Source organism: Aspergillus costaricaensis, assembly GCF_003184835.1.
Source record: "Aspergillus costaricaensis CBS 115574 unplaced genomic scaffold BO79scaffold_19, whole genome shotgun sequence".
Taxonomy (NCBI): domain Eukaryota; kingdom Fungi; phylum Ascomycota; class Eurotiomycetes; order Eurotiales; family Aspergillaceae; genus Aspergillus; species Aspergillus costaricensis.
Window position 1 is genome coordinate 43,214 of NW_020291819.1, and position 26,380 is coordinate 69,593.

General features: G+C 52.2%; 12 protein-coding genes across 12 annotated transcripts; 4 read left to right on the forward strand and 8 right to left on the reverse strand.

Annotated features, from left to right (window-relative positions):
* Window positions 1-200: 200 nt before the first annotated feature.
* On the reverse strand, window positions 201-1,611 carry BO79DRAFT_255901 (O-methyltransferase; the record flags this gene model as incomplete). Its single annotated transcript, XM_025686156.1, has 5 exons — window positions 201-978; window positions 1,050-1,176; window positions 1,242-1,256; window positions 1,326-1,458; window positions 1,546-1,611. The coding sequence occupies 5 exons, from the start codon at window positions 1,609-1,611 to the stop codon at window positions 201-203; spliced, it is 1,119 nt and encodes a 372-aa protein (XP_025538573.1).
* A 441-nt stretch (window positions 1,612-2,052) lies between these two features.
* Window positions 2,053-3,882, reverse strand: BO79DRAFT_267104 (O-methyltransferase; the record flags this gene model as incomplete). Its single annotated transcript, XM_025687021.1, has 4 exons — window positions 2,053-2,118; window positions 2,531-2,974; window positions 3,030-3,503; window positions 3,655-3,882. 4 exons carry the CDS (start codon window positions 3,880-3,882, stop codon window positions 2,053-2,055), a joined length of 1,212 nt encoding a protein of 403 aa, XP_025538574.1.
* Window positions 3,883-4,288: 406 nt separating this feature from the next.
* BO79DRAFT_229239 (uncharacterized protein) lies at window positions 4,289-6,207 on the forward strand (the record flags this gene model as incomplete). The annotated part of the gene is made up of 8 exons (XM_025684025.1): window positions 4,289-4,353; window positions 4,488-4,700; window positions 4,796-4,878; window positions 4,974-5,101; window positions 5,298-5,444; window positions 5,492-5,710; window positions 5,768-5,884; window positions 5,953-6,207. The coding sequence occupies 8 exons, from the start codon at window positions 4,289-4,291 to the stop codon at window positions 6,205-6,207; spliced, it is 1,227 nt and encodes a 408-aa protein (XP_025538575.1).
* A 1,699-nt stretch (window positions 6,208-7,906) lies between these two features.
* Window positions 7,907-9,507, forward strand: BO79DRAFT_229240 (cytochrome P450 monooxygenase; the record flags this gene model as incomplete). Its single annotated transcript, XM_025684026.1, has 5 exons — window positions 7,907-7,961; window positions 8,020-8,415; window positions 8,472-8,760; window positions 8,830-9,097; window positions 9,172-9,507. 5 exons carry the CDS (start codon window positions 7,907-7,909, stop codon window positions 9,505-9,507), a joined length of 1,344 nt encoding a protein of 447 aa, XP_025538576.1.
* Window positions 9,508-10,298: 791 nt separating this feature from the next.
* On the forward strand, window positions 10,299-11,339 carry BO79DRAFT_267108 (uncharacterized protein). Its single transcript, XM_025687022.1, has 2 exons — window positions 10,299-10,509; window positions 10,561-11,339. Exons 1-2 carry the CDS (start codon window positions 10,315-10,317, stop codon window positions 11,263-11,265), a joined length of 900 nt encoding a protein of 299 aa, XP_025538577.1. The 5' UTR covers window positions 10,299-10,314; the 3' UTR covers window positions 11,266-11,339.
* A 117-nt stretch (window positions 11,340-11,456) lies between these two features.
* On the reverse strand, window positions 11,457-12,059 carry BO79DRAFT_21903 (uncharacterized protein). Its single transcript, XM_025683442.1, has 3 exons — window positions 12,015-12,059; window positions 11,621-11,965; window positions 11,457-11,566 (listed from the first exon to the last, which is right to left on the reverse strand). Exons 1-3 carry the CDS (start codon window positions 12,017-12,019, stop codon window positions 11,473-11,475), a joined length of 444 nt encoding a protein of 147 aa, XP_025538578.1. The 5' UTR covers window positions 12,020-12,059; the 3' UTR covers window positions 11,457-11,472.
* Window positions 12,060-12,214: 155 nt separating this feature from the next.
* BO79DRAFT_267119 (delta-12 fatty acid desaturas-like protein) lies at window positions 12,215-13,760 on the reverse strand. The gene is made up of 3 exons (XM_025687023.1): window positions 13,621-13,760; window positions 12,766-13,555; window positions 12,215-12,697 (listed from the first exon to the last, which is right to left on the reverse strand). Exons 1-3 carry the CDS (start codon window positions 13,687-13,689, stop codon window positions 12,252-12,254), a joined length of 1,305 nt encoding a protein of 434 aa, XP_025538579.1. The 5' UTR covers window positions 13,690-13,760; the 3' UTR covers window positions 12,215-12,251.
* Window positions 13,761-14,841: 1,081 nt separating this feature from the next.
* BO79DRAFT_245922 (asparaginase ahrA) lies at window positions 14,842-16,093 on the reverse strand (the record flags this gene model as incomplete). Its single annotated transcript, XM_025685508.1, has 3 exons — window positions 14,842-15,111; window positions 15,170-15,870; window positions 15,928-16,093. 3 exons carry the CDS (start codon window positions 16,091-16,093, stop codon window positions 14,842-14,844), a joined length of 1,137 nt encoding a protein of 378 aa, XP_025538580.1.
* Window positions 16,094-16,872: 779 nt separating this feature from the next.
* BO79DRAFT_267122 (asparaginase) lies at window positions 16,873-18,024 on the reverse strand (the record flags this gene model as incomplete). Its single annotated transcript, XM_025687024.1, has 1 exon — window positions 16,873-18,024. Exon 1 carries the CDS (start codon window positions 17,956-17,958, stop codon window positions 16,873-16,875), a length of 1,086 nt encoding a protein of 361 aa, XP_025538581.1. The 5' UTR covers window positions 17,959-18,024.
* Window positions 18,025-19,332: 1,308 nt separating this feature from the next.
* BO79DRAFT_174613 (phosphoesterase superfamily protein) lies at window positions 19,333-20,915 on the forward strand (the record flags this gene model as incomplete). Its single annotated transcript, XM_025679752.1, has 2 exons — window positions 19,333-19,896; window positions 19,955-20,915. 2 exons carry the CDS (start codon window positions 19,333-19,335, stop codon window positions 20,753-20,755), a joined length of 1,365 nt encoding a protein of 454 aa, XP_025538582.1. The 3' UTR covers window positions 20,756-20,915.
* Window positions 20,916-21,003: 88 nt separating this feature from the next.
* On the reverse strand, window positions 21,004-23,394 carry BO79DRAFT_288092 (trypsin-like serine peptidase). Its single transcript, XM_025688650.1, has 4 exons — window positions 23,200-23,394; window positions 22,629-23,147; window positions 21,294-22,577; window positions 21,004-21,240 (listed from the first exon to the last, which is right to left on the reverse strand). Exons 1-4 carry the CDS (start codon window positions 23,354-23,356, stop codon window positions 21,212-21,214), a joined length of 1,989 nt encoding a protein of 662 aa, XP_025538583.1. The 5' UTR covers window positions 23,357-23,394; the 3' UTR covers window positions 21,004-21,211.
* A 944-nt stretch (window positions 23,395-24,338) lies between these two features.
* BO79DRAFT_196355 (major facilitator superfamily transporter) lies at window positions 24,339-25,977 on the reverse strand (the record flags this gene model as incomplete). The annotated part of the gene is made up of 3 exons (XM_025681198.1): window positions 24,339-25,011; window positions 25,065-25,433; window positions 25,493-25,977. 3 exons carry the CDS (start codon window positions 25,975-25,977, stop codon window positions 24,339-24,341), a joined length of 1,527 nt encoding a protein of 508 aa, XP_025538584.1.
* Window positions 25,978-26,380: the final 403 nt, after the last annotated feature.

Below are 26,380 nucleotides of genomic sequence, written 5' to 3' on the forward strand. Positions count from 1 at the left end.
CTGGAAACAGCCTAGGTATCTCGCATTAGGAGGCTCTATATTGTAAAACAATGGCCCAATGGCAGAACATACAGGGAGCGCCCATAAATGCTTTCTCTTCAAGGCCACTGAGCGCCAATCCTGCGGCACCTACGTAAGCAACCAGCTTACGAACACTTTAGACTTGGTGCCTAAGCTTCGAGACCGGCCGTGTTGGCCATTCAATTAAGTACTCTTCTCAGCTCGACAACACACTCGCCATTTGGTGGGTAGGCCTCGAAAGTTATTTGCAACCCTGCAAAGGCTGAAAGATCCCTCCACTCCGCGCGGGTCCGTTCTCGGCCAGCATGCATCAAGATCATCGCGGCATGGGTGGTCGAACTAGCTGCATTCTTTGTAAACTCCTGAATGAGCAGACGTGAAGACGGGGCCATGACCCTGGCGACCTTGGCCAACAGCTTGATGGACTCAATATCCGACAAATTGTGGAGGACGTGAGCCATGGAATACAGCAAAGCTCCCTTGACAGGCTGCTCGCTGCCATCCTCTTTGTAATTCCAGGCCATCTCTGTGACCTCAGGAACCACACCAATGTCTGCATTGTACTCCTGCAGAATGAGGTTTTCCTTCTTTAGTAGGTGCGGGTATGCCGCTTGCATCTCCAAGAGCAGCTCACCCCGGCCACCACCGATGTCAACTACCTGGAGTTTCTTGGGAGCCGTTGATTGAAGCAAGCCATCCAGATCATACCCGAGCTTGCGGACGCGATCGGGCATGGTGCCCCAGCGGCCAAATTTGCCCGTCATGAAAGTGTTAAAGCTATCAAGACGGCCCGTGTGATGCATCACTGAATACACATGTTCCCGAGCAAGGAAGTCATTGCCCATGAGTTTGTGTGCATACTGGAACGGAGTGTCGCACTCCTGGAACGGATACTCAAACTTGGTATCCATCAGGCGCCGCATGAGAAATGCCGATGCCAAAAGTCCCTCAGATGTGCTGGATAGTGAGAGAGCCTTGCTGTCAGCTACCGACATCACAGCTTAAGGTATGTCGCAAGGGGTTCCTACAAATGCATGGCTCCATGCTGGGCAGAGGGCGTTTCCACCAAGAATCGGGTGACGTCGTTGGCCCGGTACACATCGTCTGGAAGAAGGTCTAAGAAGCCCAACCCTCCCATGAGGAAAAGAGTATCATCTGCGGCGTAGTCAAGCGTTGTGAGTATTGTTCGGTCATGGGGAGGTCTGCAAGAAACAACATACTGGCCAGAGGCACCGCTGCATTAGGATTGGTTCACATGGTTAGCTACACGAACATTCCACGAAAGAAACCATTGGATGACATACACAGGTCGGTGTCACCATATTTAGTGTGATGCAAACTGCAGACCTCCTCCGCGGTGGCTGGTTTACCGATGTCTTGCAGGCAGCCGAAGAGGTCGAAATGAACAGCGATGGGCACGAACCCCAGAGAAGGGGCCTAGCAGAGGGAGAATGTGAGCATGACCATGGAATAAAACCACCAAGGAAAATATAACCCTGAGTAAGAGGCAGGGAACCGACACACCATAGTGACAGTGCTCAGGACCTTCTTCCCAGCTTCGGGGATGGGGGCATTCTGCGGAGCGGCCATGCCGGTGGAGACCTTGGATTCCGATGTTTTGCTCAAAATACAGAATTGTGGAAGAACAACGTTCTAGGATATACCCTCTAGATATAGGGAAGCCCAGGTCATCTGCTTATCATTTGTGGTTCCACGGCTAGCCATCGTTCCCCCGCAGAATTTGATTTATCTCACGCCCTTGACGATCATCTTCCAGTGATACCCAGAGCGGTGCATGGGGGCTGCAAATCTAGCGCGAGGCTTATCGGACCCTAGCCACCACCAATAAATATAGGCAGGATACCTAGCGCATGCACAACCAAACTGCCCATACCAAGCCACGAAGATGTCCTGAGCCCCTGACAGGGGCGGTGGATAATGTTTACCTAGGGCCAGAACCGGTGTGCGGGAATATCGATGGCGGTCTACTGCTTACGCTGGCGATAAGAAACTCTGAACCTCCATTCCACATCATATGGAGAATTGCAAGCCATCATCATTGGCGGCACGTTCGGTGATACCCGGCCATACTACGGTCTATGTCGTGCAGTCAGTAGTCAGCTTACGCTTAATACAGCAAAGTCTCCATCGTGCAAACACTAGGTAGGAACATGATGGCTGATGACAGCGATGATAGGTTCTATAGAACTAGAACGTGGTGACACACCATGTTATGCGCAATCCGTAGATTGCCCCACTGGGCTGTGCGACGCAAGGGGCAATGACCGGCCAGTACACTTATCAGTCCAGAACGAATGTACTTTCTCCCCTTGGGACGCCTCTTTCTAAGGAGAATAGCATGCCCTGTGACCACCCCTTCCGCATTACCAAATGTTCGACCAAAATTCTATTCTCTATTGCCCTATTTTCAAACGGTTTTTAAGACTATAAGGGACAGGATACTACCGGGATCTCTATACACGTGTTGAATTCGTAGCCTGTCACTCACTTGACGGACGATGGCCAGCCAATCCTTCAGCGTTCTCTCCAGCGTGTTGGTAAATTGGTGAAGCAGTAGATCATTGCAGCGCATCACCCGTTCCTGAGTAGCCGGGATAGAGCCCGTTTCTGGCAGAACTATGTCAGCGATGAAGATCCTGCTCTTTGGTTCCAGAGCAGGCAAAATGTTGCGAAGAATCTGAACAGCTTCCTGATCCGGCCAGTCATGGAGAATTTGGCGCAGCAGATATACGGCAGCACCCTTAACTGGCTGCAAGTGGAAGAGGGAATGGCCCTGAAACCGGATGCGAGTAGTCACTGAGAGGGGCAGCTCGCGCTCTTCCAGTCGCTGGATGCTGTTAAGAACAACCTCTGGGCGGTCTTGCACCACAAAGCGTAGGCTCGGAAAGCTCTCTGCTAGGCTTACACTGACATGACCAGTAGAGCCGCCTATCTAGAGGTATTTGTTAAGTAGTGCATGGAAGGGAATCTGAGATATAGAGGCTCACATCGACTACGACCCCGTCATCGAGCGATGACCAGTCGAAACTTTTGCATAAATGCGAAGTGTCAAACAGATTGGTAGTGGACACCGCCATCATGGAATTGGCGAATTCAACCGTGCGGGCAGGATCCTGCGATATGTAGTCGAAGAAGGAGCCATGGTGGTCGAAGGCAAGATTATGCGCCGTTTCATTCAATTTATTGCTATCTGGCCAAGTAGCAGTCGCATCCACATTTTTGGCCGCAGTTGGGAAAACGGTCTTAGCAAAGTACTGGCCCCAATAGTCCAAGGTCGGGTCACCGGCTAGCTTGCGCGATACAGGGCTGTGGCCAACCTTTCCCGTTGTTCCGTACTCTTGGAACAAGTGACCGGTCATGACGAGTCGTAGGTAGCTGCGCAAGAGTTTCTCTGGAACGTTTGCCATGTGAGACAGCTCTTGGTATGAGATCGTGGCATCCTGTGGCACAAAAGTGTGAATCTTGAAGTGGAGTAACCATCGCACGGCACAGATAAATTGGAGCTGGAAAATGAAACCACACATTTACTGTATTATCAGCTAGCCGTCCATATGCATTTGCACAGTTTCAGAGAAAGGGGGCCAAAGTAGGAAAGGATATGCGAACATCAACCGTTAAATTTGTCAGCACATCACCTGGGTCCCGGATTAGATGGAGCAGCTGAATTGCGGCTTCCTCCAACTCAAGTTTGGCTGCGCCAATTGTTGTTGGTAGTGTGGTCTGGTTAGGCAGCATCGACGGGTTGTCTTTGAGTGACCTAAGGTGTTCGGCGATGAGGCCGGCACTAGAAGCTACCTGGCTGGCATAGCGTTCCAGTTGGGAAGAGAGACGTTCATCCATCACGGAGTGTAATCCAGCTGTTATGTCTTGCTTGTTCGAGGGCAGTGAGCGGTAACCATGCAAGTCTGTATCGAGCGGGAGCGATGAGGACACATAGAAACCCTTCCAAACGCTCTGAAAGTGACGGACAGTGTAACCGAAAGAAGATGGCATTGGTGAGCCATAGCTAGATTTAAAGGGTAGGCAAGGGACGAGTGAAGGCGGAGGGCCTAGACACTGACACGATACATCAACGCCTCGAATCTCTGAATCAACGACACTCGGCTTGCGGTCGTTGCGTACAGCCTAGAACTGGCCGAGCCGTGTCTGGCCCCAGATAGAGTCAGCTGCCAACATTCTCGGCCCTGGGTGAAACCATCAGGACAACATTCTACATTTGCAATCCCACGAAGCAGTCCCGTGGAACATGCACAACCGATCATATTTGCGCTGTCATAGGATAGTCTTGGTTTTGGCTTGCATTGCAGGCATGTCAGTCACCCCTGCTGATTCAGTTGGCTGTGACAGCTGACTGCTTTTCTCAGACACTAGTATCCGCGTTCTGGCTACCCAGCCGCCGGCTACGCTTACAGGTTTTCTGTCCCGGTGTTAGACGCTGCACATAGTTCAAGCGGAGCCACCGCATCTTTGTCACTGGGCGGAAGTGTGGAGTTAGACAACTGTCAAAAGGTCTCCCAGACGGACTTGGGATCCCCAACTGTGAGTGAGAGCAAAGACGGACCAGCAGATCACCGAGAACACCCTGAGCGGGAAGAGGACGCGGTTCTTGTGAATGGGTACAAACTGGTATTGATCACCATCGGGCTCTTCTTCTCCACGTCTTCTACATCACTCGAATAAACCATCATGTCCTCCACGCTGCCAAAAATCACCCGGCAGTTTCACTGGCCGGATGATGTGGGTGGTATGCAAGAGCCTACCTGCTCACTACCCACGCCGTGACACTCCCTTTCAGCCGTCTAAAAACCTTCTTCCCCATGAATTATATCAATATGGGTGACCTCTTGGTGTTGACCTCTTGGTGTTTGAACTTCGCTTTTCCCTCTGCGGCATCACCCCGTCTTTGTCGGGCCTCTTCCCGTCCCGCGCAGTGGCCGGCCTAGGGGGAGGGGGGCCATTCTTCGGTTCCCTTATCGTCATTACTCACAGTGGGCCACTTCGCCAACGGACAGCCTTCTCAGGGTACCTAGTGAGCGTACTTTCAGTGGCGAACTTAATCGTACCTCTGCAACCTTATAGGCCAGTAGGTCCTCCCGTCGCAAGTTCAAATGATTGGGAGTGCGAGGTCGCCTCATGACGCCGGTTCGTAGGATGGGCCGGGCCTTCAAAAACCACATCTCGTGCCGCTGGTGTTTCGATATCTATCTCCCATTTGGCTATTGGGTCCCGTCGTTATGTTATTTATCTTCCAAAAGACCGAACCTGTCGCACCGATAAGCCTAAGGGAAAACGTGGTTCGTCTTGATCCTTTGGGGACGGCCATCTTCCTACCAGCTATGGTGTGCCTGCTGCTAGGACTCCAGTGGGGAGGTACACAATGCCCCTGGCTCAATGCTCGCATGGTTACCCTGTTATCTCTTCTTTGTGGTCCTACTTGCTTGCTTTGTAGGGCCCACGAGCCACTGTTCCACCGCGCCTGCACCGCGACCGAAACATCCGGGTCTCAGCACTGTACGGCGTCTGTCGAATTGGTGTCATGTTCATCTTTTTCTACTATCTCCCCACCTTGCTCCAGGTGGTTCAGGGGGTCCCAGCCACCAAGCCCGGTTTTCAGAACCTGCCGCTCATCATATCCAACCTTATATTGGCTATCATTTGCGTCGTCCTGGTGAGGGTTACATAAAGCTTCGGGCCCCTTTATGCTCCTTGGGGTGGCCATGACTAGTATCGTCGCTGGGCGGCTCTCGACACCGCAGTGAGATTTCGGGGCAGGTCAGTGGATTGTATACCAGGTGGTTCTGAGGATGGCATCGGCATGGGCTTCCAGCTGCTTGTTTTCGTCGTGCAGACCATCCTATCATCCACGGATATCTCCACCCCCACGGCCCTGATGACTTGACTTTCATTCAGCTCCTTCACGGTTGCACCTTCGTTTTCGTTGCGCAAGATATCTTTCGCAATAGGTTATCGGCAGGCATCCACACAGCCTTGCCGATGCTGGACCCTCGCGCGGTAAATAATGTCGGTCCTACCAGTCTCCAGAGAGTGTATTCGAGTGATACTCCCTCGAGTGTAGATATTATGAATAATTATGTCGTGGTGCACACTTTCCATCCAGCCATTGGCTTATCTGATGCTTCATTCTTCGCTGCAACTGTCGTTTAGTGGCGATCCATCGAGCAAATCAATCAGCCAGTCGTATCGGGTCCACCTCATCAGGCGGGAGCCCCTGGATCCTTACGTGACCAAGGGGTTAACATTCATCCCTTGCCGCATGACGTTCTCGGATCGACCATGTCCCTACGGTCCCCGTGGTTTTCTATGTATCTGCCATCCTATGCTAGCCGTGCTCTTTGAGCAATTGGGTAGGTCTTCGTTGCCTTCCCCGCACAATATACTGCGTTGCTCATATGGATCCTAATACTTGCCCGCCAGAAAAGAAGTTGCAGCGTCTCCATGTAAGAACAGCATTCATGTATAACTCCATTGAAACTATCGTCAATTGTGATCTCCAAGTAGCTGGAATTATATATTATACACACTGAAATTTCCCCCCCCCCCCCCATATGGCATACGGAGGAGCCATCTCGCAGTATTCTAAGATGACATTCGGTCATTCGGCGAGGCCGGATGAGAAGGTGGGGGGGGGGTGTGTGACAACAATGGCGCCATGATGCGCCCGGAGTCAGCTTTTCCGTCAGTAGTGAGGACAGACAGTCAGCTATTGCACCACCTTTTTATAGTGGTAAACAGGTCGCTCGGCCTTCCTGGTGCTTGAGCAACATCCTCGTTTGCCGTCTTTAATCGGACTTTCTGGGCCTCGAAAGTGAATGATGGCTCGGCGCATACGCCAAAAATTTGTTTTCTGTAATAATCATGCATTAATTATTGTCTTACGTAGGTTACGGGCCAAGGTTTCGGGCTATAATATTATAAGATTCCGATCAGTTGTATTCTACTTCAATGGGGTGCATAAAGACTGTTGGTTAGATTTACTAGATCCTTTGTGGCAAATATGTTATAGGCACTACCGCCTCCTCATAGAGTAATCATATGAATTGTTCAGAAACTGAAACCCAATAGATATTAGTAACCTGCGATATTAGTGCACCGGTATCCAGAGGTTCACTGGTAATACTAATGGCCCCTCGCAGTCTGACAAAGTAGACAAATCCCGCGCTTCGTGATCTGTTCACGGCTGCCTCAACAAAGCAAGGGGCAACCCCCCCTTTCATGTCACTCAGCGAAGGAGGCTTACTGTTTCGACATATGAATGGTCTAGACCAACCCTTGCTACAGCCGATAGTAGTAATGGAAAGACACTACCACATGAATGAACAGCAGAGCTGGGACCAGAACTGGTGTCACCTCACCCCCGTCTCCTCCCTGCATCGAGGTCGTCACCACAAAAAATGTATTGAAAATGAAATTTCGAGTGCCTGAGGACCAATATCTGAAGAGGGGCCACTGGAAAATGGTGGACCGACGAGCATTGTATTTGAGCAACACCGAGGCCTAAGGCTATGATCTCACGGCCCTAGGGAGCATTCACTTCCCATCAACCACCATTTCCGCCGATGAGCCTAAGAGTACACGATGCTGATCCTCTATCTAGTGCGTGCCATACAGCACATAGTTCCCCGATCTTCATGTAGCTTGCACCCACAACTAACCGACAGTATTCGACATACAGCTAGCAGCGGTCATTGTGGGTTGGCTGATATACCGCCTCCATCTAGACCCTCTGTCGCGTATTCCAGGTCCCCTGTTGGCCAGATTTGTTCCGGTCGGGCAATCATTCTCGCCGCCACCCCGTACTCTTGCTCAGCTAGCTAATTGATTGTACCAGATCTGTAACATTCAAATGGTCCTGACCGGCCGACTGATGTTCACCTTCAAGAAGCTGCATGACACTTACGGTGGGCTTTCACCTCGTCTCTCCCCAATCTCCAGAAAGCTCACCCGATTTTCCTTCAGGCCCAGTAGTTCGCATCGGACCAAGTGAGCTATCATTCGCAACAAATAGCGCATTCGATACCATCTATGGACCCCATGGGGACAATAACTTCTCGCTCTACGGCAGTCGGAAAGGCCTGTTGGGAAGCCTGGGCGGCATGGCAGATTCGTTAGGCAACTCAACAGAAAAGGATAATCGCCGAAAGCTACGTCCCCTGGTTGCTACCTCGTTGAATGAGCTGCTGGCCGCCAAAGGCGAGGAGTATTGTCACTTAGCAATGGCCGAGCAATTAGCATTCCATCATGTAGGCCAGACGGAGGCCGCACCCGTCTCCCTATCCACGTTGAACAATCGGTACTTGTGGCAGTTCGCGAGCATGGCGGCCTTTGGAAACCGCGGCGACGAAGCGGAGCGAGGTAGGTTCCACAATTTACTAATGGGTCGAGCTTCTCGGCACTAATCGAAGTAATAGTAAGCTTTAATCCTCATGTTGACTGGCTGGACCCCTTCATGTGCTTCCTTGAGACACTCTTAGTCGTCTTCTCACGAGCTACCATTCACCGTCACATTTCAATTGCTCTAAGAGTGTGGCAGGCCATTTGCTTCATCTTCCGATGGCCCATCCATCCAGGCGAAGTCAACTACGACATGGATGAATCTGCATTCCCGGATAACCTTCACAGTCGGCTCCGGCAAGCAGCTTCGAGGACCATGCTCCAAGTTCCTGATTCCTTATTGCAGGTCAATTGTTTTGTTCTCCGGTGAGCATCGGTCCCAGGCCGGTAGGGAATAATGGCGCCCCTAGACTCTAGACTAAACCATCGGCGTAGATTCAGCATATACGGGACAGCAGACAACATGTTAAACGCTTTGTTTTATTTTCTGCTGAAGGACCCACAATGCTTAAGGAGACTGGAAGCAGAGGTCTTGTCTGTGGGGGCCGCTGTGGATGAGCTATCGGACGACTGTCTAGCCAGGTTGCCCTATCTCAACGCCTGCATCAACGAAACCTTCCGTATCACACCTGCCTTCAACGGGGGCATACTACAACGGGTGTCTTGCGGTGCCACAGTTGATGGGATCTACGTCCCACCGGGGGTAAGGTCTAACTTTTCTCTTCCTTTTAGTATGGATTTATGGACATACTTCGCTGATATCAATCTCCTGGCCAGATTGCGGTGTCGGTAGACCATTATACGCTGGGCCATGCCCCTCAGTATTGGGAGAAGCCTGATATCTTCAACCCGGACCGGTGGATCGATCAAAATTGCAAGGATAATTTCAAAGCCTCGCGGCCGTTTCTTATCGGCGCACGCCAGTGTCCAGGGCGACAGATGGCGTACCAGATGTTCCGGGTGTGTGTCGCCAAACTCGTATATCTCTACTCTTTGGAGTTGGTCAACAATGACTTTGATATTGAGCGGGACACCTTCTCATCATATCACTGGACCGGTGTCAAGCTTGATGTGACCATGAAGCCACGCACCCCGGGTGTTTTCGGCTACTAATTCGCATGGTCTTCTGCTTTGGCTGTGAAGCTTTATGGTCAACCTTCCTCCCCTCAGACTGATTATCGTTAATCATGTTAATTACTATTGCCTGTTCAGACCTTCGCAAACTCTATGCTCAATGTATTGTGATGTGATCCCGTGCTAGTAGCACATCGAATGACTCTAAATGTAGTAGATCGCAATAATAATAGATGTCTTATATTCTGTGTCCCCATCCCAAACCCACATTGCTACCTCAGTTGCTCTCTAGGCAATATAAGTGAAGTGTCGAGACTCCCATCATATAACGTCAGATAGCAATTTAGCCCAATACTATAATATTCCTCCAGTTATCTCCAAGGAAATTCACCCTTAAGGTCCGGGCAGCAGGGTATGAGGATGTCGGGAATCAGCTTAGAATAAGTAGGAGAGGTAAAGCTATAGCACGGGATTTCACATCTCACCTTAGCCTACTCCACACGTAGACCCCAAGGCCAGTTCAGGTGATGTTCTCGGCAGGCCAGAATATAATAGTAATGACCCTCGTGGCAAGCTAAGGAATCTGCAAACTGATACATCCAATGAAATCTCCAGATTGGCATGCCACGGCTGTTGTGGATGCAATTGAAGGTTCCTCATGATTGCTCAATCCGTTCTCATGATTGGCCTCTCTGCATACCAACCGGCATTCTTAGGTGTATGCCTGGTCTTGGCTCCACCTGACATTTTTTACCAGTCAATATTTAAATGCTCTTCCAGTGCAGAGGTTCAGGCAAGCTATTCTTGACTACTCGAAATTTCAGCAAAATCTGTATTCTACTCAGCATGCGTCTCTTGCTGGCTACTATATCAGCCGGGGTGTTGTGGCTTCCCCAGGTGTTGGGGAGGGCCAACACGACTGCGCCGAATTATACGGTCGATGAGCTGTGGAAGTTGGAAACTACCTTCTGGGACAACTTTCTATATCCTGCCAATGTTGAGCAGATGGAGGCCATTAATTCCACCTTGTTTACTCCGGATGTATGTGGAGGGTAGTTGCCCTTCTACATAGTCGCTGACATCTCCCTGCAGGTACAAGGTCGAGTAGACATCACCCGCGTGTTCAACGGCAGCGAATTGAACACGGAGTACATTTTCGGACTGTTTTCGGACCCTGACCATGTTAGTCTAGTTGGGGTTCCCGTTGACTACAGTATTACGCAGTTCATCGCCCAGGGGAATATCGCATCTGCGACCACTGTCGTCACCTTTAATGCCACCTCGTTCGGTAATCTGCTGGTACCGGTCACCATCGACACGTGGATCATGTGGGATTCCAACGGACGCATTGTGCAATATGATGCCACCTTTCGTTGGTTCGGGTTTCTGCTGGATACTCTGGTGGAGGCTTTGGCGGAGTCCATCAACGGCACGACCAGCCAGGCTACGGCATCACTGACGCAGATCCTCGCCACGACCATCTGCGCAACGCATGATCAGTACTGCACCGGGGCAAACCAACAATACGATAACAATACGGCTTGCCTCAACTTCCTGACCACGGCGATCCCGCTCGGCAAGGACTACGAGCTAGGTCGGAACACCCTGTTATGTCGGGAGGTTCATGAGCACATGGTGCAGTATGATCCGGCGCTTCACTGTCCACATATCGGGCCAACAGGGGGAGATTATTGTGTCAATGATCAGACCTATGCACAAAAGGTCCTTCAGAAGTACTTCAACCAGTCATGGATTGTGGGCGTGCCCTCAACCGGGGATATCTGGCTTGGGGACTGATGGTGACTGGGAAACCGCTTGCTGGGCCGATGTTTATTTAGGGATATAGAATACCCGAGAGAAGGATAGATAGGGGGAGAATTCATTTCACGAGCCATGAACCAGAGCACTATGGACTTTATAAATAATGGTATTAACTGTAAGAGTAAGGCTGTCTTAGTTTTTGCAAATTCGCTGAACGGTCCCACCTTCTCCCAGCCTGTCTCTCTAGAACTGCCGCGTCAGAGGCTGCTCTGGCCAGAGAGACTCGTACAGATTACGGGCCAACTTCCATTCCATCTCATCCCAGGACCCATCAGATCTAGCGCATATCAGAACCGAGACTCGTACTAGCCAGGGAAGTGCATCTCTTTACCTTAAATGAAAATGTTTCGGGGCCAAGACGTGTGCCCGCAGCAGGATGCAGCCCACCACCGCATCATACGGCCTGCCGGCCGTTTTCACGGATTCGAAACTACGAATATTCTTAGGATGGATTATTAGAGGCTCAAGCGACATCTTTGCAACACCGTTGATGTCAATGCCTTCGATCTCATCGACCAGGGGTACCGTGACATGGTCGTCCCGGGGGTCGTCGGTTGGACCGGACAAGGGAACATCAGTCGCGTCGACCACACGCTGAGCATCCCGCACCAGCTGGGGCCATGCGGTGACCCATTCTGTGCTGTGAGTGTCACGGACGCCGTAGTAGTGGGTGTATCTGTCCAATGTCAGACTCCGGCTGGGATCTATCGACACAGTGGACTTACCCCATCGTGAATCCGCTTTATATTATTATTGGCGAAAGGCTGTTTGGTTCAAGGTGATGACCATAAAGTCATTAGTAGTGCTATGTGTTGGTAATGGCAGGCATTTATTACAAGGGAAGACATGAGGCAGGCAATCATGATGGAGGCGTCTTAGGCAGCAGCCCCGACAATTACAGTGTATTCAACCGGTCTAGGTTCCTCCCAAAGTTCACTACCATGGATTCTGCGCCTTGGTCCTTAGAATGATTTGGCTTCGCGCATCTTAAACTCTGGCAAGGGGCTGCGTCCCCCACGATACCACAACCCTGTGTTCTTCGCGTCCTTGTTGTTTAACGTCTCCACTGCCCGTAAACCAAAGGCTACGTCCTTTCCAGGGTCCTCTTCCACCCACTGGCACCGACTGAAGGCCGTCTGCAGCTCCTGGTAATTGAATGCACCCCGTCCGTGGTAGTGCTGCCCCAGTAGCGGGATAATTGCCTTGCTAGCTACAGGGCTATAATAGTGCGGGATGCGTGAGAATAAGTGATGAGTGACGTGGTCGGTTGAGATATGATGGAAGAAATGCGTCCCAATGATGCCAAAGTCGCGGTCCATGGTCGCGGTTGCGCCACGCAGGAAGCTCCACGATTCAGGGGTGTATTTGGGCACCGATGGGTGGGTATGATGCAGATACGTGATCATCACTAAACACTCAGACAGATTTCGTCAGATATTCTCAAATTTGTCAGGGAAAGGGGAGGCTTGCACATACCGACCCAGTGGTTCACCCATGTCCACGGCACAATATAAACCCAAAACAGCGTCTCGAATGAACCAAACTGCTGATAAAGCTGATAAAGGCCGGCGATCACAGTGAAGCAGCCCAAATCCGACAGCACAATGGACAGCCACTCGGAGGGATAGAACAATGCCCCTTGGGGATCGAAATGGCTGTGACGCCACATCGACATACCTTTCTTGGGAACAGCTGTAGGAGGGCAGGTGATGTTGGTTAGGATATACCAGTTCCAGCCGATGGTCTGCTGCAGCAAAATGCGAAGGAAAAGGACGAAGGGCGCATCCTGTCCTATATTCTCGAGCACCTCGACCGCCTGGCCGATCTTGTCGGCGTAGGACTGGCGCAGAGGCGGCACATAGTTTAGGTCCTTTTCAATATGATTAGCATAGATATGGTGTCGCCGATGAGTTGATTTCCAGGAGAAGTAGGGGGCGAGGAGAAAGGAGTGCAGGACGAATCCGACGCTGTCATTCACCACACTCCAGCGTGAGAAGCCGCTGTGGCCACAGTCGTGTGCAATCACCCAGAGTCCCGTCCAAACAATGCCTTGACATACTCCATACACACTGACCGTGAGGTAGTAGAGCAGTGACGAATTTTGCACTGCGCTGGTTTGTAGCAGCTGGTACAGTGCGGTCAGTAGGATTCCTGCGTATGCCAGGTCTCGCAACAGGTAGAAGCAAGACCAGAACAGGGACGGCGTGAAGCAGTAGTCGGGCACTGCGCGACGAAGGTCATCCACAGTCACCTTCTTATTTAGATTCTGCAGTTCCACAATAATAGATCAGTCACTCTGGATTTGCACAATAGATGGATAGATAGACATACCCCTCCCTCGACTAGATGTGTTGGATGCGGTTCTGCGACCGTGCGAAACCCGGTCTTTCCTGGCTCCATGGTGCAGTGGCAGAATCTTCGAAGGACAATTATCGACGATGGGCTTCAGTTGATACCCAAATAGATCTAATTGACAGACCTGTGTAATGATCGAACAAGGATAATTCTGCGTTCTTTATATAGTTTGCCCTATATCATCATCAGCGGCCTCTATCATCAGGCTACGATTAGTACTTGACGAGACCTGGTGCCACAATCAAACAGCCCACCCCGAGCTAAGGGGTTTACAAATTAGCCTATAGAATCTATGGCAAGTAAGGAAAGAATGGGAGTGTCAGAGAGCTAAGGTGCAAGAGAGCCCTTCGGAATCTCACTTGCATAAACGAGGCTGAGAGGATCCGATCCCGCATTATCTAAAACCGTGAAGACCCCGAGAGTTTCGCGAATCATACCGATCAACTAAGGGTCTTCGCCCCCTCCAGGTCCGCGGACGATCATCGCGCTTTATATTCTGTCACGCCTGATCGTCTATTCTCTGTACTCCCCAGTGATTTGCCTCGCATGGGTTGTAAGCAGAACAACACACTAGTTGCCCAAATACCACCTAACCCCTCTATCTACACCCAAAGTAAGATCCCAGCTTACTACATTTCTAAGGCTTGGCGTATACCACTTATGCTTCATGCTTATTCCCTGGAACAAGATTACGGTCTAGATCAACAAATAAGAAATCTCTGGATAGTCTTCGCGTGGTGCATGTGATGAAGATGGAAGTAAATAGTAAAGATCCAAGCCAATCCCTTCTGTGGTTGGTAAAATGATGACATGAGACCCTCTCGTCGGTAGGTGGGCTACCATCTGTTTGTCCCACGGGATACCACAAGGCCGGGCCCTACCTGACCCCTTGCTCGACTCGAACAACCACCGGCAATGAACGTGAGATGCCCTACCGTATGCAAGGATCAGCCTTTGGCTCGTGTCACTTCGTCTTCGGATCCTTCGAACGCAATGCACCCTGCATGCCCGACGCCCTGAATACGAGGGGGCGAAGAGATAAGAGATCAAGTGTCGTCTTCGGTAAGATAGAGTTGTTTACGAGCTCTGGGGAAAATGCTTGGTGTCCTTTGCAAATATACATACAGTCACTTTCTATTGCAATCTATCATGACCATTACATGTGTTCATCATTATGTACAACATCCCCATTGATTCCTACGCATTCGTGCCCAAAGCAAAGACATCCGCAATCTCGGTGATATTCTTTCCCTGAGATAGCAGCAATCCCAGCAGAATGCGCGACTTCTGCGGGTTCAGATATCCACTGGCGATGTGGGTAGCCGTGTCGCTGCTCACGTCCGACAGTGGCACTTCCCCGTTGACAGTGCGCATACTCTGCACGACGGGGATATCCAGACGGTTGATGACGTCCTCGATGGCCTCGTTGAAGGGGGTCGTGACGCCTCCAGCACCGGCACCAGCAACCTAGTCTCATCAGCATCTAGTTCAAGCTACAAAGACAGATCGAAGCAAAATCACTTACCACAATACCCTGGGCACCACTGGAAATGGCATTGTACAGGGTGTCGTTGTGCATGTCCTCATAGGAGAACAGGATGTCCACGCGGGGGATCTCAGTCACGTTGGCAATATCAAAGGTCACCTTGCCGGTTGGCTTGACGGGCGGATAGAAGAAGAAAGGGGTGTTCGAGATCATCTCGCCGAGATAGCCCATCTCCATGGCCTTGAAGGTGTCCATGGTGTTAGCATTTGTCTTTGTCACGTAGTAGGCCGAGGCAATGCGATCGTTCATGACGACCATGGCACCGCGATCGCGCGCCGAAGCAGAGGCAGCCACCGTCACAGCTTCGAGGAGGTTGAAGGGTCCGTCCGCCGAAATGGCCGTGGACGGGCGCATAGCACCCACAATGACAATCGGCTTGCCGCAGTTGACGGTGGCGTCCAGAAAGAAGGCAGTTTCCTCGAGGGTGTCGGTGCCGTGGGTGATGACGGCGCCGGCCATGGTCGGGTCCTCACACACGACGCGGTTCAGCTTCTTGGACATGGAAATCAAGATGTCGGAGGTAATATCCTCGCTTCCTACGTTGGCCACCTGCACGCCGGCGACATTGGCCACATCCAGCATGGACGGAACTGCATCGATGAGGGACAGGACACCGACTGCTCCGGAGGTGTAGCCGGTCGTGGCTGTTGAGCTGGAGTCAGAGCCGGCAATGGTACCACCTGTGAGCTGAGGTTAGCTATCGGTCACAATCCCTGAATCGAACTCAGTGCACCTACCCGTTGCGAAAATGGTCACATTGGGCAGGGTGGTGTTCATCTGGGTGAAGTTGAGGCCATTGGCATTGGTGAAGACGAAAGTCTCATTGGTCGTCCGTGTATAGAGCAGCGGAGAGGCCGAGGCGAGAGTGGCCAGAGCGGAAAAGAGAAAGGGCTTGAGAGGCATGATGCAGACTGATGAGATGATGGTTTCTGGCTTCTTCTACAGTTCATCTTGCCTGGCTGCAGCATTTTATACCCCATCATGTTTGTGCTGGGACGCGGGTCTAATCGGATTCCAGCCGTGATTGCAGTTGAAGATGGTCTTGTTCTGTGGAGGCATGCTATCTCCTCCACATGGTCTTATCAAAGTTTCTCCACATGGAGTTGACATGGGAAGATTACTAGTCTATCCAGTTAGAAGGAATTCAGGGTCCATAGACTAGTGGACGGAAACTGATAGAATGATGATTGATAAAAGGCTTGGCCCCCGATATCGGTGTTGACTCCTCCCGATAAGCCCAACTGCCGGAGAAGGTCCACCCGAGGGTAGCATTCACCTTTGCGATAAGGCAGAGAATCCTTCTCGAAGCCGCTATCTGCATGACACCGAGGCAATATGTCATCTTATCTTGTTGTCTGTCATCAGAGACCTCTTTGCCGCACTCGGATTGACATTTGTTGCAATTTAATGGCAGTAGCATCGCATTTGACTAGTATTATCCGAAATCCCCAAACCAAAATATATATCGATGTCAGCGTGAAGGTGATACGTACATTATTTACTACTCGTAGTAGTAGTTTCTACTAGTAATATGTTTCTTCTATGTAGTACCTTCCAAGGCAATAGTAGGTATCCTTTTCCACGCTTTGAGGCTTTGTAGGTGGCCTTCCTTGACAGATCAATCCCTCATCGTCTGTACTAAAAGATGATTCCATGATATGCAACTTCCCTCCTACTAGTAACTATACCGAGCTGATCTGAAACTGGTGCGAGGTGTGCCCCGTCATCACGCCGGCAGTGTTTCGGATCTCGGGTTGATGAAATGCCTCCAGCGATTGCAGCTGCGCGGGAGTGCCGATCTGGAGTTGGTGCAAGATCTCGACCACGGCGGCATAAAGTATCCCACGGTTGCCATCCTCAATCTTAACCGCGATCCCCAGAGCCCCGCCAATCCCCAGTTGCCGCGTGTAGTCTGAAGCACGCACTCCAATAGCATAACAACCGTCCGCTCCCACCTTGCCAATCAACATCCCTTCAAAGGTCTGCATCAGCGCGGTGCAGAACCGACCATCACCCCCGACGAGTTCTGGATGGCCTGCCATCGCTCGAAAGATGCGAGCTAGCGCCTGTGTCCGTGGAGACGGGTAATCCGTAGAGGCTACGTCGGCTGAATTGGCGATGCGAGCGTAGATGCCGGCTAGATGCTGCAAGGGTAGCGCGGGGGCCGGCAGGTTACAGCCATCAATGGCCCATTGGACATGATCCGAGGGCAAGCCCGCCAACTCCTCGACAGCGTGCGTGACTTGCTGCTGGAGAGGATGAGTAATGCAGTGGTACTCTGTAGGAGAAGCTCCCAGGGCTTTCGCACCGGCGAGCATGCCGGCGTGTTTGCCTGAGCAGTTGTTGGCGATAGCCGTCGGGGTCCAGTCCCGCTTGATCCAGGCTCGATTGACAGACTCCGACAGGGCCGCATGACCTCCACAACGCAAGTCCTCTTCCGTCAGGTTGGCTTTGGCCAGCATGGCGCGGGCACGGGCAAGATGGCGATCTTCACTGCTATGGGAGGCGCACATCAACGCTAGATCTGCTTCATCGAAGTCAAACTGTTCGAGGGCGCCGGTTTCCAGAACTGCCAGGGCTTGGGCAGGTTTCGCAGCCGAGCGGGCCAGAGTGACACGCATGGGATTGCCCACAGCATAGATGATGCGGCCCGTGGCATCGGTGACGGCGGCATGAACTTGGTGTCGGTTTTCCACGACGCTGCCGCGATGGGTCACTACATAACCGGGAACGGGGTCGCGAGGGGATGGGTTGGGAGACACAGTCATGGTGGATGATACCAAATGAAGTGTTCACTTGCCAACTGCTGAAATGGTACCGTCGCCATGTCTGCGACTGCGCAATAATTTTATAAGGGCCCTCCTGTTGTCTGCGATATCAGGTGGATGGACAATCCGGGTGAGGGCACTATTCCCAATGCGGTGCGCGGATGCGATGAGGAAGGGACCAATTAAGGTAGAACGGGACAGAAAATGTTCATTTCGTGATGGAGGAGGGGGGTAAATGTGGATGACTAAATTGATGTGTGTTACTGAGGCAGCTGGAACGAGATTATCACATCACCATCACCATCAAAGAATCCGCATACAGTGAAAAGATGCCATCGAATTAAGATATCCCGAGGCAGTCAGGCAGTCAGGCATCATGTTATTTATGCCTTATCGCCTTATCGCCTTGCTGCCTTATGGCCTTGTGGCCTTGCCCCCTGGGGTGTCAATGCGAGGACCATCTCATCATCCGATATTATGTCATGGCTGTTCACTGTGACTTGACACTCAACTGGGAAATATATTGTTCTATAACCCTTACCATACTTCCTGTTTCTGTTCCTGTTCCTGTTCTGCTCTTTGTGTGTGTTGTATCGGAGCGGCCCGGAAGCTACCGATCGCCGGATTCCTCCTGCCTTTTTCTCATTCCACGGCTGTGCCCTTACTCTCTAAGCACCTTTCTGCTTTTCCAATCGATAGATTCCAGATACAAAGTAATCCCTTCTGGCATGATTGCTTGACATGTTGTCATTCAACACCACCACATCGTACGAAGTACTAGTACTAAGCCAACTAATTGTCCCGGCTGGCCGGTAGCAGCCAATCATGCGAAAGTGACCACGCACGGGGGCTGTCGATCCCCGATGATCGTGCATCGGCAAGCAATGAAGAAGGGACGGTAGGACAAGCCTCGGGCACACTCAACAGTCAGGTAGTACTTGGCTGTAGATAAACTGGGTTGTATTCCCGGATGTGCAGATGTGGGGAGACCCTTTCGAAATACCCTCCGACCCCGTGCCTCGTGCCCCTGCAGATCGATGCCATTGGAGATGCACCCGTGCTTCGTGTTCCTGCCGATGGGGAAGAGGGGTGGTGAATAATGGATAATGGAGTCCATGCAAATGGCTCGCTTAACTCATGAGATGGAGTCTTTTAATCAAAATAGATGGTTTCTCGACCACTTGACACCACCACGTGCAGACCCTGCAGGGGGAAGAGATGAGGAGAAAAGCTGTCCGAGTGACAGCTCCATATCCACCCTGACGATGATATAAGAAGGGCTCCCTTTCGGCCACCTTGCCAATAGCTTGTGTTATCACCAGGGTATTGCATTCTGCCTCTCCCTTCTGTACCTTCATCTCCAACTAGCTCACCATGCATCCCAGTGCGCTGGTCGGTCTGCTGGCCTTTGCTGCCGCTGCCTCGGCCATCCCAGCAAACCCCAGCCATCAGGCTCACTCCGACTCCGCCATCCAGAATCTCAAGTCCAAGATCAAGAACGTTGTCGTTCTGGTCATGGAAAACCGCTCCGTGGACAACCTGCTGGGAGGTCAGACCATCAAGGGCTTGGAGAACCCTATCAACAACGGCCCCTTCTGCAACCCCTACAACATCACCGATCTCTCCCAGGGCACCGTCTGCAGTGCAGCCAGAGACTATGACTCGGTCACAGATGATCCCGACCATGCGGTCTATGGCAACAACATCGAGTTCTATGGCACCTTCACTCCCGACAATGCGGCCATCGCCCAGGGCAAACTGACCCCCTCCCAGCAGGGGTTCGTCACCGAACAGCTGCGCCTGTACAGCGCCGATGCCAACCGCACCGAGCTGTCCGTGCAGGTCATGAACTATTACACTGAGCAGCAGGTGCCTGTGCTCACCGAGCTCGTCCAGAACTTTGTTGTCTTCAACCACTGGCACTCAGATGTCCCTGGCGTACGTATCTCCTGTTCATTTGTGAGCTGTAAATGGCAAGTTGCTAACCCCGATCCAGCCGACCAACCCCAACCGGGCTGCTCTCACCTCGGGTACCTCGTATGGTCATGGAACCAACGACGAGGCCTTTGATAACCACGCCTTTCCCCAGCGTTCCATCTTCCAGCAGCTGACTGAGACCGGCCACTCCTGGATCAACTACTGGGACACGGCTGGTGGCACGGGTCCCGATGCTGAGTTCTACAACTGGACCTACACCTCCAACAACACCAACAAGGTCAAGGCCCTGGAGAAGTTCTACACAGATGCCGCCGCTGGTGCCCTGCCGGAATTCAGCTACGTTAACCCCTCGTGCTGCGGTGTCGGCACCAACTCTATGCACCCCAGTGGTCTGATCTCCGACGGCGAGAAGCTGATCAAGAACGTCTACGACGCCCTGCGCGCCGGTCCCCAGTGGAACGAGACCCTCTTCATCCTGAGCTTCGACGAGACCGGTGGCTTCCATGATCATGTGCCTCCGCCCCTGGCTCCCCGGCCGGACAACCTCACCTACACGGCTACCACCCCGAATGGCAAGGACTATACCTTCAACTTCAACCGTCTGGGTGGTCGTATCCCCACTCTCCTGATCTCCCCCTGGGTGGGTAAGGGATATGTCGAGCAAAAGGGCACTAGCATCACCGGCGACTCCGTGTCCTACTCCGCCTCGTCAATCCTGCGCACCCTCGGCTACCTCTGGGACTTTGACCCATTCACCCCGCGGGTCGAGTATGCGCCATCTTTTGAGCATCTGGTGCAGACGCGATCCCGCGACAACACCCCGACTGCCCTGCCTAGTCCGGTTCCTTTTCGGAAGTAGACGGCAGACTGTTCTGCAGTGGTGGGGTGCAAGGAGATAATGTTCTGAGGAAAAGTAAATCTGAAAAGCTGAGCCTCGTCGGAGATGTGTACATTCTCGGATCTCTCCAGGCTTAGCATGGTACAGAATGAAGATAGATCCTGTATGATTGATGATAAAGACAATACATATATTCGTTATATACCCGTCTTCATGAGTGTCGTAGAACATTCCTTCGAATCTCTTCCAAGAGTTTTACTACTTGTAGTCCAAGGATGAGTTGTTGGCGAGTGATTTCAATTCACTGACATATCCTGCGATCGAAGATAGGAGTTGAATAAAATCCAGGCATTTCATTCCATCCTCTACATACAGAAGGTCTATATGACTCTTCAAGCGTCATTCATACTGGTCCACATCAACCCATCTTGATTGGATCCACTAGCCTCGGTCGCATCCTGGCTCTCGGAAACACGCTCACGCAGGAGCAGCTTGCACTCTAAATCCTACTTTATTTTCAGTTCATTCATGACCATCGTGTAAAAGGCAAAAAACTTACCATTGGCTGTGCTCATTACCTTGTCGAAGAAAGTCTGACTCGGTCGTTTCTTCAGCCCACCGACGCCTCCTGGCACCTCCAAGGTCGACTGACCTGCTGTCGAGGAAGATCTGCTGCCCTGGGTCGTCGACGAGGATCCAGCAAGAGAAGTAGTCCCTGCTGGAGGTTGAATAATAGGCGTGAGAACTGGACGAACCGCCGAAACCACCACAGGTGCATATTTCATCACCGCAGGCCCGATCTTCTGCACGATAAATTGGATCCGGGTGAAGAAGTCCTCTGTCTCGAGCTGCTCCGATGGCGTATTGCGGAGCACTTGCAGAGTCGCCCCGGCGAGCAGGGCACGACGGCCCAAGACCTTCAGGTACGGGTTCATTGGCTGTTCTTCAAAGGCAGTCCCAGTCGTCGGTACCATCTTACTAATGACAGATAGTCCAGTTTGAACGGCATTCGCCCCCTTGGAGGCAGCCGACAGCACTGAACCCAACATGCCCCAGAAGATCTCATCCTCCGTCTCGCGCTCCACCGACTTGAGCAGGTAGTGCGTGAACGAGTCATCTCGAAAATCCCTTGGGAGGCGGATTGGCTCCCGCCGACCGTACGATGTCGGATGGAATGTTTCCCTATCTGCCTCTGCACCCATTTGGGTGTAGATATCTTGCGAGAGATGCAACGCCGCCGGCAAAATGGCCGGCAAGATCGTAGGCGCCACGATATCAACATCTGCAGCTGCCTTCTTGTACTCCTCCATAATCCGCGTGCTGATACCGAGCTGTTTCATACGGTCGGCATCCGCCCGCAAGAAGGCCTGCAGCGCAGCCTCGGACAGAATGGCTTCTTCGGCCGTGCGAGACTGAGCGGATTCACCCGGATAGGCATCAGTAAACCCACTCTCGACACTCCGTTTGGCGGCCACGGAGATGGCAGTGCCAGCTAGAGCGGCAATCGGTCCTCCGATGGGACCCAAGAATGAACTGACCGTCTGCAGGGCGCCCGAGACCATTGGCGCGCCGACTTTGAGCACATCCTTCAGTTCGTCCCAGAAGTCGTCCTCCGCATCAGACTTCCTGTCCATGCTGTCCCCGCCCACACGGACGTACTTGACGCCGGCTTTAGTCGTCTGCACAGGATACTGTCTCTGGAGAACGGAGATGTATTCATGGTATGGATTCCCATACTCCCCTCCAATGGGGCTGGCCGAGTTGTTTCCAGCTCCCCCGTAGACATGAGCGCCGATGGAGGTCAGAGGCCGGTTCTGCACAAGGACTGGAGACCCTGATTGACCTAAGATGAGAGTTAGCAGGTAGAATGGATAAAATCCGCTTTGCATTGCACCTTTGTATGTATCGATGCGATACTCCAGCATCTGGTTCGCTGCCTTGCGCCGATCCCATTCGACAGTCTTGAATTCTTCATACATCTGTGCGCCAAACTCTCCATCCACCTGCATGTCACCGGGATATCCCACTACGCCAATGATATCCTTGCTGACCAAGGGGGTCTCAGTCGGCTTGAAAAGGGTGGTGACATTGGTGAACGGCCGATCGAGCTGGATAAAAGCGACGTCATGATGGCGGTTCACCCCAGATTGAAGCCATCCTTCGGTAGTCACGACCTGGACGCCGTGCCGGAACTGGACTTTGGGGCCTTTGATGGACCTTTTGCCATTGTAGCCAATGTACGCTTTAACCTCGATCACCCGACCGAATCCTTTGCCATTGTTCAGGCTCCAGTCAAAGGCACAATGACCAGCAGTCACAAGGGTGTCATCGCGAACAAGCCATCCCGTGCCCATGGCATGACGCTGGTCGTCGGGCTCTTGGCCTTCGTATCGCATGAATAGCTTAACGATGGCTAGTGTCTGTCAGTGGGATGAGAATCGTGTGCAGGGGTTTGGGATACTTACAGTGATACTTCCCCCCTGGGGCGAAGTGCTTGCGGTCCACCAGCTCACGGTAGTCTTCGAAGACGGCTTCATTACCTTCTTCATGTAGTCCGAAGAAGGACTGGACCGCTTCGCTGGTGGTTCTTGAGAGCGTCCACGTTCCAGCAGTGACAGACATGGCTGAAGATGTACGGCAGGGTGATGAATGTCAACAGATATTGTGTTGCCAATGTAGAAGGTAAGCTCTGCTGAGAACCAAAGACTTCATGGGATACAAGCTGCTATTTATATGCATGAATCCCTAGCGAGATGTATCTCGCTCATTTGTCAATGAAGACGGTAACCCCGAAGCACTGAGATATGAAAACGAGCGAGGCTGGCTGAATCCCACCTTTTGATGTGATTTCTGATGGAACTAGTGTTCTAAATATGCCATCGCGACCGAAATACAGGATACGAGTGGTTAGAGAGCTGCGCGAGGCAGTTACTGCCGAGGGTCATGTTGCCTTCGCTGTTAGCATCATTACTATCACATTGGTACTGTCATCGCGATTGGGAGACGATCCTTGCCCCGCGTCGTAATGGTCGTCCCTCGTGGCTCTGTCGTTCTCGATCAGGGCCGGATTGCCGAGGGAGTTTCCACCATCGATCACCAGCTGTGAGGATGTTCAGAAAAGGGATTGTGTTGAATTTTGCGGACGATATCAATAGTCTGAAGTATAATATTTTCTGTTATGTGCCTGCTAGAACACATCTGATTCAAGGCGTACACGTCCCTCGTCCTGTGGTCTTTTGAATGCGATGGAGTGTCCTGAGATGCTGGCGCACCGTCGGCTACTTTTACCGCACCCAATGACCCATATGGCCTGACCTGACCCAGTCAGTTCCTGCATGATGCTAAGTTCGAGTCTCTGGGTCTAGGACGGCCACACATGCCCTCGCGATTAAGGGCAGGCTTGTGGCACCCAATCGCACTCCCTTTAGACTGGATTTGAAATGTTTAAGCGACGGCAATGCCCTCCTTGGAGCTGAAGAATACGAGATTTCCCCGGATGCTTAAGACGCTAGAGAGTATACAATCATAATGGGCTACTTTCGAGTACTGCTCGGCAGCATACCGGCCAACCAATAACACTATAGTGGCGACAGAGTCGCCGAGACTACGTCTGCACTGCCTTCGGTTCTGGCTCATGCGCTGAGTTACTTGCAATGCCCCACTGCACATCCCCATAGCCATTAGCAGCGAGATAGTCCTTCCAAGCCTGGTCCTCATTGTCCAGTGCGTGATCCACATCCTGGAAAACAAACCAGGCCAAGAGCCCCCCAAGGACGGCGAACCCGGAGCCAATGAGAAACACGGCCTGCGTGCCGCGAAACTCATCGTCTCCCCAGCTAGCCAGGATAGGCTTGAAAACCGCCGTCCCAATGGCCGCCCCCGCCTTGCTCCATGCCGCTGCAAATCCCACGGCATGCCCGCGTATCGCGGTCGGGAAACTTTCACTGGCTGTCACAACAATCGTCGATCCGGGACCCACCTCTCCGAGCGTGAGGAAAACGCCATAGAGCACAATAAAGAGTGGCAGCGACTTTTCGATGGGTCCCAGCGCGCCACCTAGGATAAAGCCCAGGGCAGCCTGGAGAAAGTACCCGAGCGCCATGGTCCGCCGCCGCCCAATCCGGTCGGACAGAAAGCCCCCGATGAATGCCCCGGGGATGTAAAAACAGTTGATGAGCGTGCCCCAGGCCATTGTCAGTGCGAGAGAGGAGGTCGGGTTCACGCGACCGACAATTGTTGATGAAAATAGCCCAAACGGGTACGAGATGTAGTTATAACTGGCGATAGGATTAGAATCACAACGGACAATAGCGTATACTGCATTACTTACATGAACCAAGAGCCGCACGTGCCTAACAACGGACGCCAATAACGCTTTAGTGCCAGCCAGTAGGGCACTGTTTGCTTCTGCATCGCGCTCTTGCGATAAGCCGAGCTGACAGCCATTCGGTATCGAAACCAAAAGATGGAGAGCGGAGGAATTACCCCCAGCGCGAGTGAAATCCGCCAGACAGCTTCATAATGACGGACCTCCTGGTGAAAGCACAGAAGCAACAGCAGAGGGACTAGGGCACCAAAGGCGAACCCAAGGGAAGCCGACAGGTCAGCAATCATAGCAAAGATGAAGCCTCGTTTGTTTCGGACACCCAGATCTTCATCGGTGGCTTCTGCAGCACCCGCCCCGGCAACCGGATACTCCCTGGGGAACAAGTGAGTAACAGACCCATGATCGCTTGAGGTGATGATGGTCGAACTCACCCACCCGCGCCCACACCAGCGATTCCTCTTGTAATTATCAGCATCCAAAACATTCCATCTCGGTCAGTTCCGCTAGCACCAGCGCTCAAAGCGATCCCTAGGACGAGGATGACGGTGGTCAAGACCGCGCCGGTCTTGCGGCCCAATTTATCGGACAAGTATCCGAAGGACAACATGCCAATGATCATACCTACCATAAAGGCGTTGGACAAACGAGATGCGACAGCCGTGGTGAGAGCTTTTGGATAGATAACCTCCATGACCAATTCGAGGTTGCCGATGATGGATGCGTTGAAACCGTCAGAGCCAATGGCCAGACCGGAGAACACAATCATCAGTAAGACCGAGAGCTTGGAGGTCTTTGGACGGCCTTGATCTGGAGCGACATCTTCGGCGGCGTCCGGTGATATCTGCACCTGTGTCTGTTTGGCAGGCTGAGCTGCTTCCGTCGTCTGTACCGAGTCTTGATCCTCTTTGCGAGCCATCTCAGCGGTCAACCCTGCGTCTGCCTCAATGGCCTGGCAGTTTCCTAATCTCAACCCAATCGAACCATGACGAGGTGCGTGTATTTATCTCTGCTGGACCTTGCCTATCTGTCCCGTCTGTCGGCCGATCCGAGCCTCGTTTGTCCCGCAAGAGACTGGACTAACATTTCTGATAAGCCCAATGAAGAACAGCCTGGATGGCGGCGGACCAACCGCGACATTCGGCGATAAGCTGCGAGTCTCCAAGGAGATGCTAGAGAATCCAATCAAGGGAAATCCAACCGGGCGGGGATTCTCAGCGCATCTTCCCCTCTTTTTCAGACCTGCAGGCGCTCGGATCTCCCCCGACTCCTGCAGACGCATGGCGATAAATCCATTGTCTGGATTCCTTGAAACAATTTTC

Bases quoted from the DNA above. Each gene is read 5' to 3' on its own strand.
- BO79DRAFT_267108 (XM_025687022.1), top strand. From the start codon at position 10,315: ATGCGTCTCTTGCTGGCTACTATATCAGCCGGGGTGTTGTGGCTTCCC. The intron at 10,510-10,560 runs GTATGTGGAGGG...ATCTCCCTGCAG, and splicing joins CCACCTTGTTTACTCCGGAT to GTACAAGGTCGAGTAGACAT.
- BO79DRAFT_21903 (XM_025683442.1), bottom strand. The intron at 11,567-11,620 runs GTAAAGAGATGC...GATATGCGCTAG, and splicing joins CCGAAACATTTTCATTTAAG to ATCTGATGGGTCCTGGGATG.
- BO79DRAFT_267119 (XM_025687023.1), bottom strand. From the start codon at position 13,689: ATGGAGCCAGGAAAGACCGGGTTTCGCACGGTCGCAGAACCGCATCCA. The intron at 13,556-13,620 runs GTATGTCTATCT...GTGGAACTGCAG, and splicing joins CACATCTAGTCGAGGGAGGG to AATCTAAATAAGAAGGTGAC. The intron at 12,698-12,765 runs GTATGTGCAAGC...CTGAGTGTTTAG, and splicing joins ATGGGTGAACCACTGGGTCG to TGATGATCACGTATCTGCAT.
- BO79DRAFT_288092 (XM_025688650.1), bottom strand. From the start codon at position 23,356: ATGTCTGTCACTGCTGGAACGTGGACGCTCTCAAGAACCACCAGCGAA. The intron at 22,578-22,628 runs GTGCAATGCAAA...CTCTCATCTTAG, and splicing joins TCGCATCGATACATACAAAG to GTCAATCAGGGTCTCCAGTC. The intron at 21,241-21,293 runs GTAAGTTTTTTG...AAAATAAAGTAG, and splicing joins GGTAATGAGCACAGCCAATG to GATTTAGAGTGCAAGCTGCT.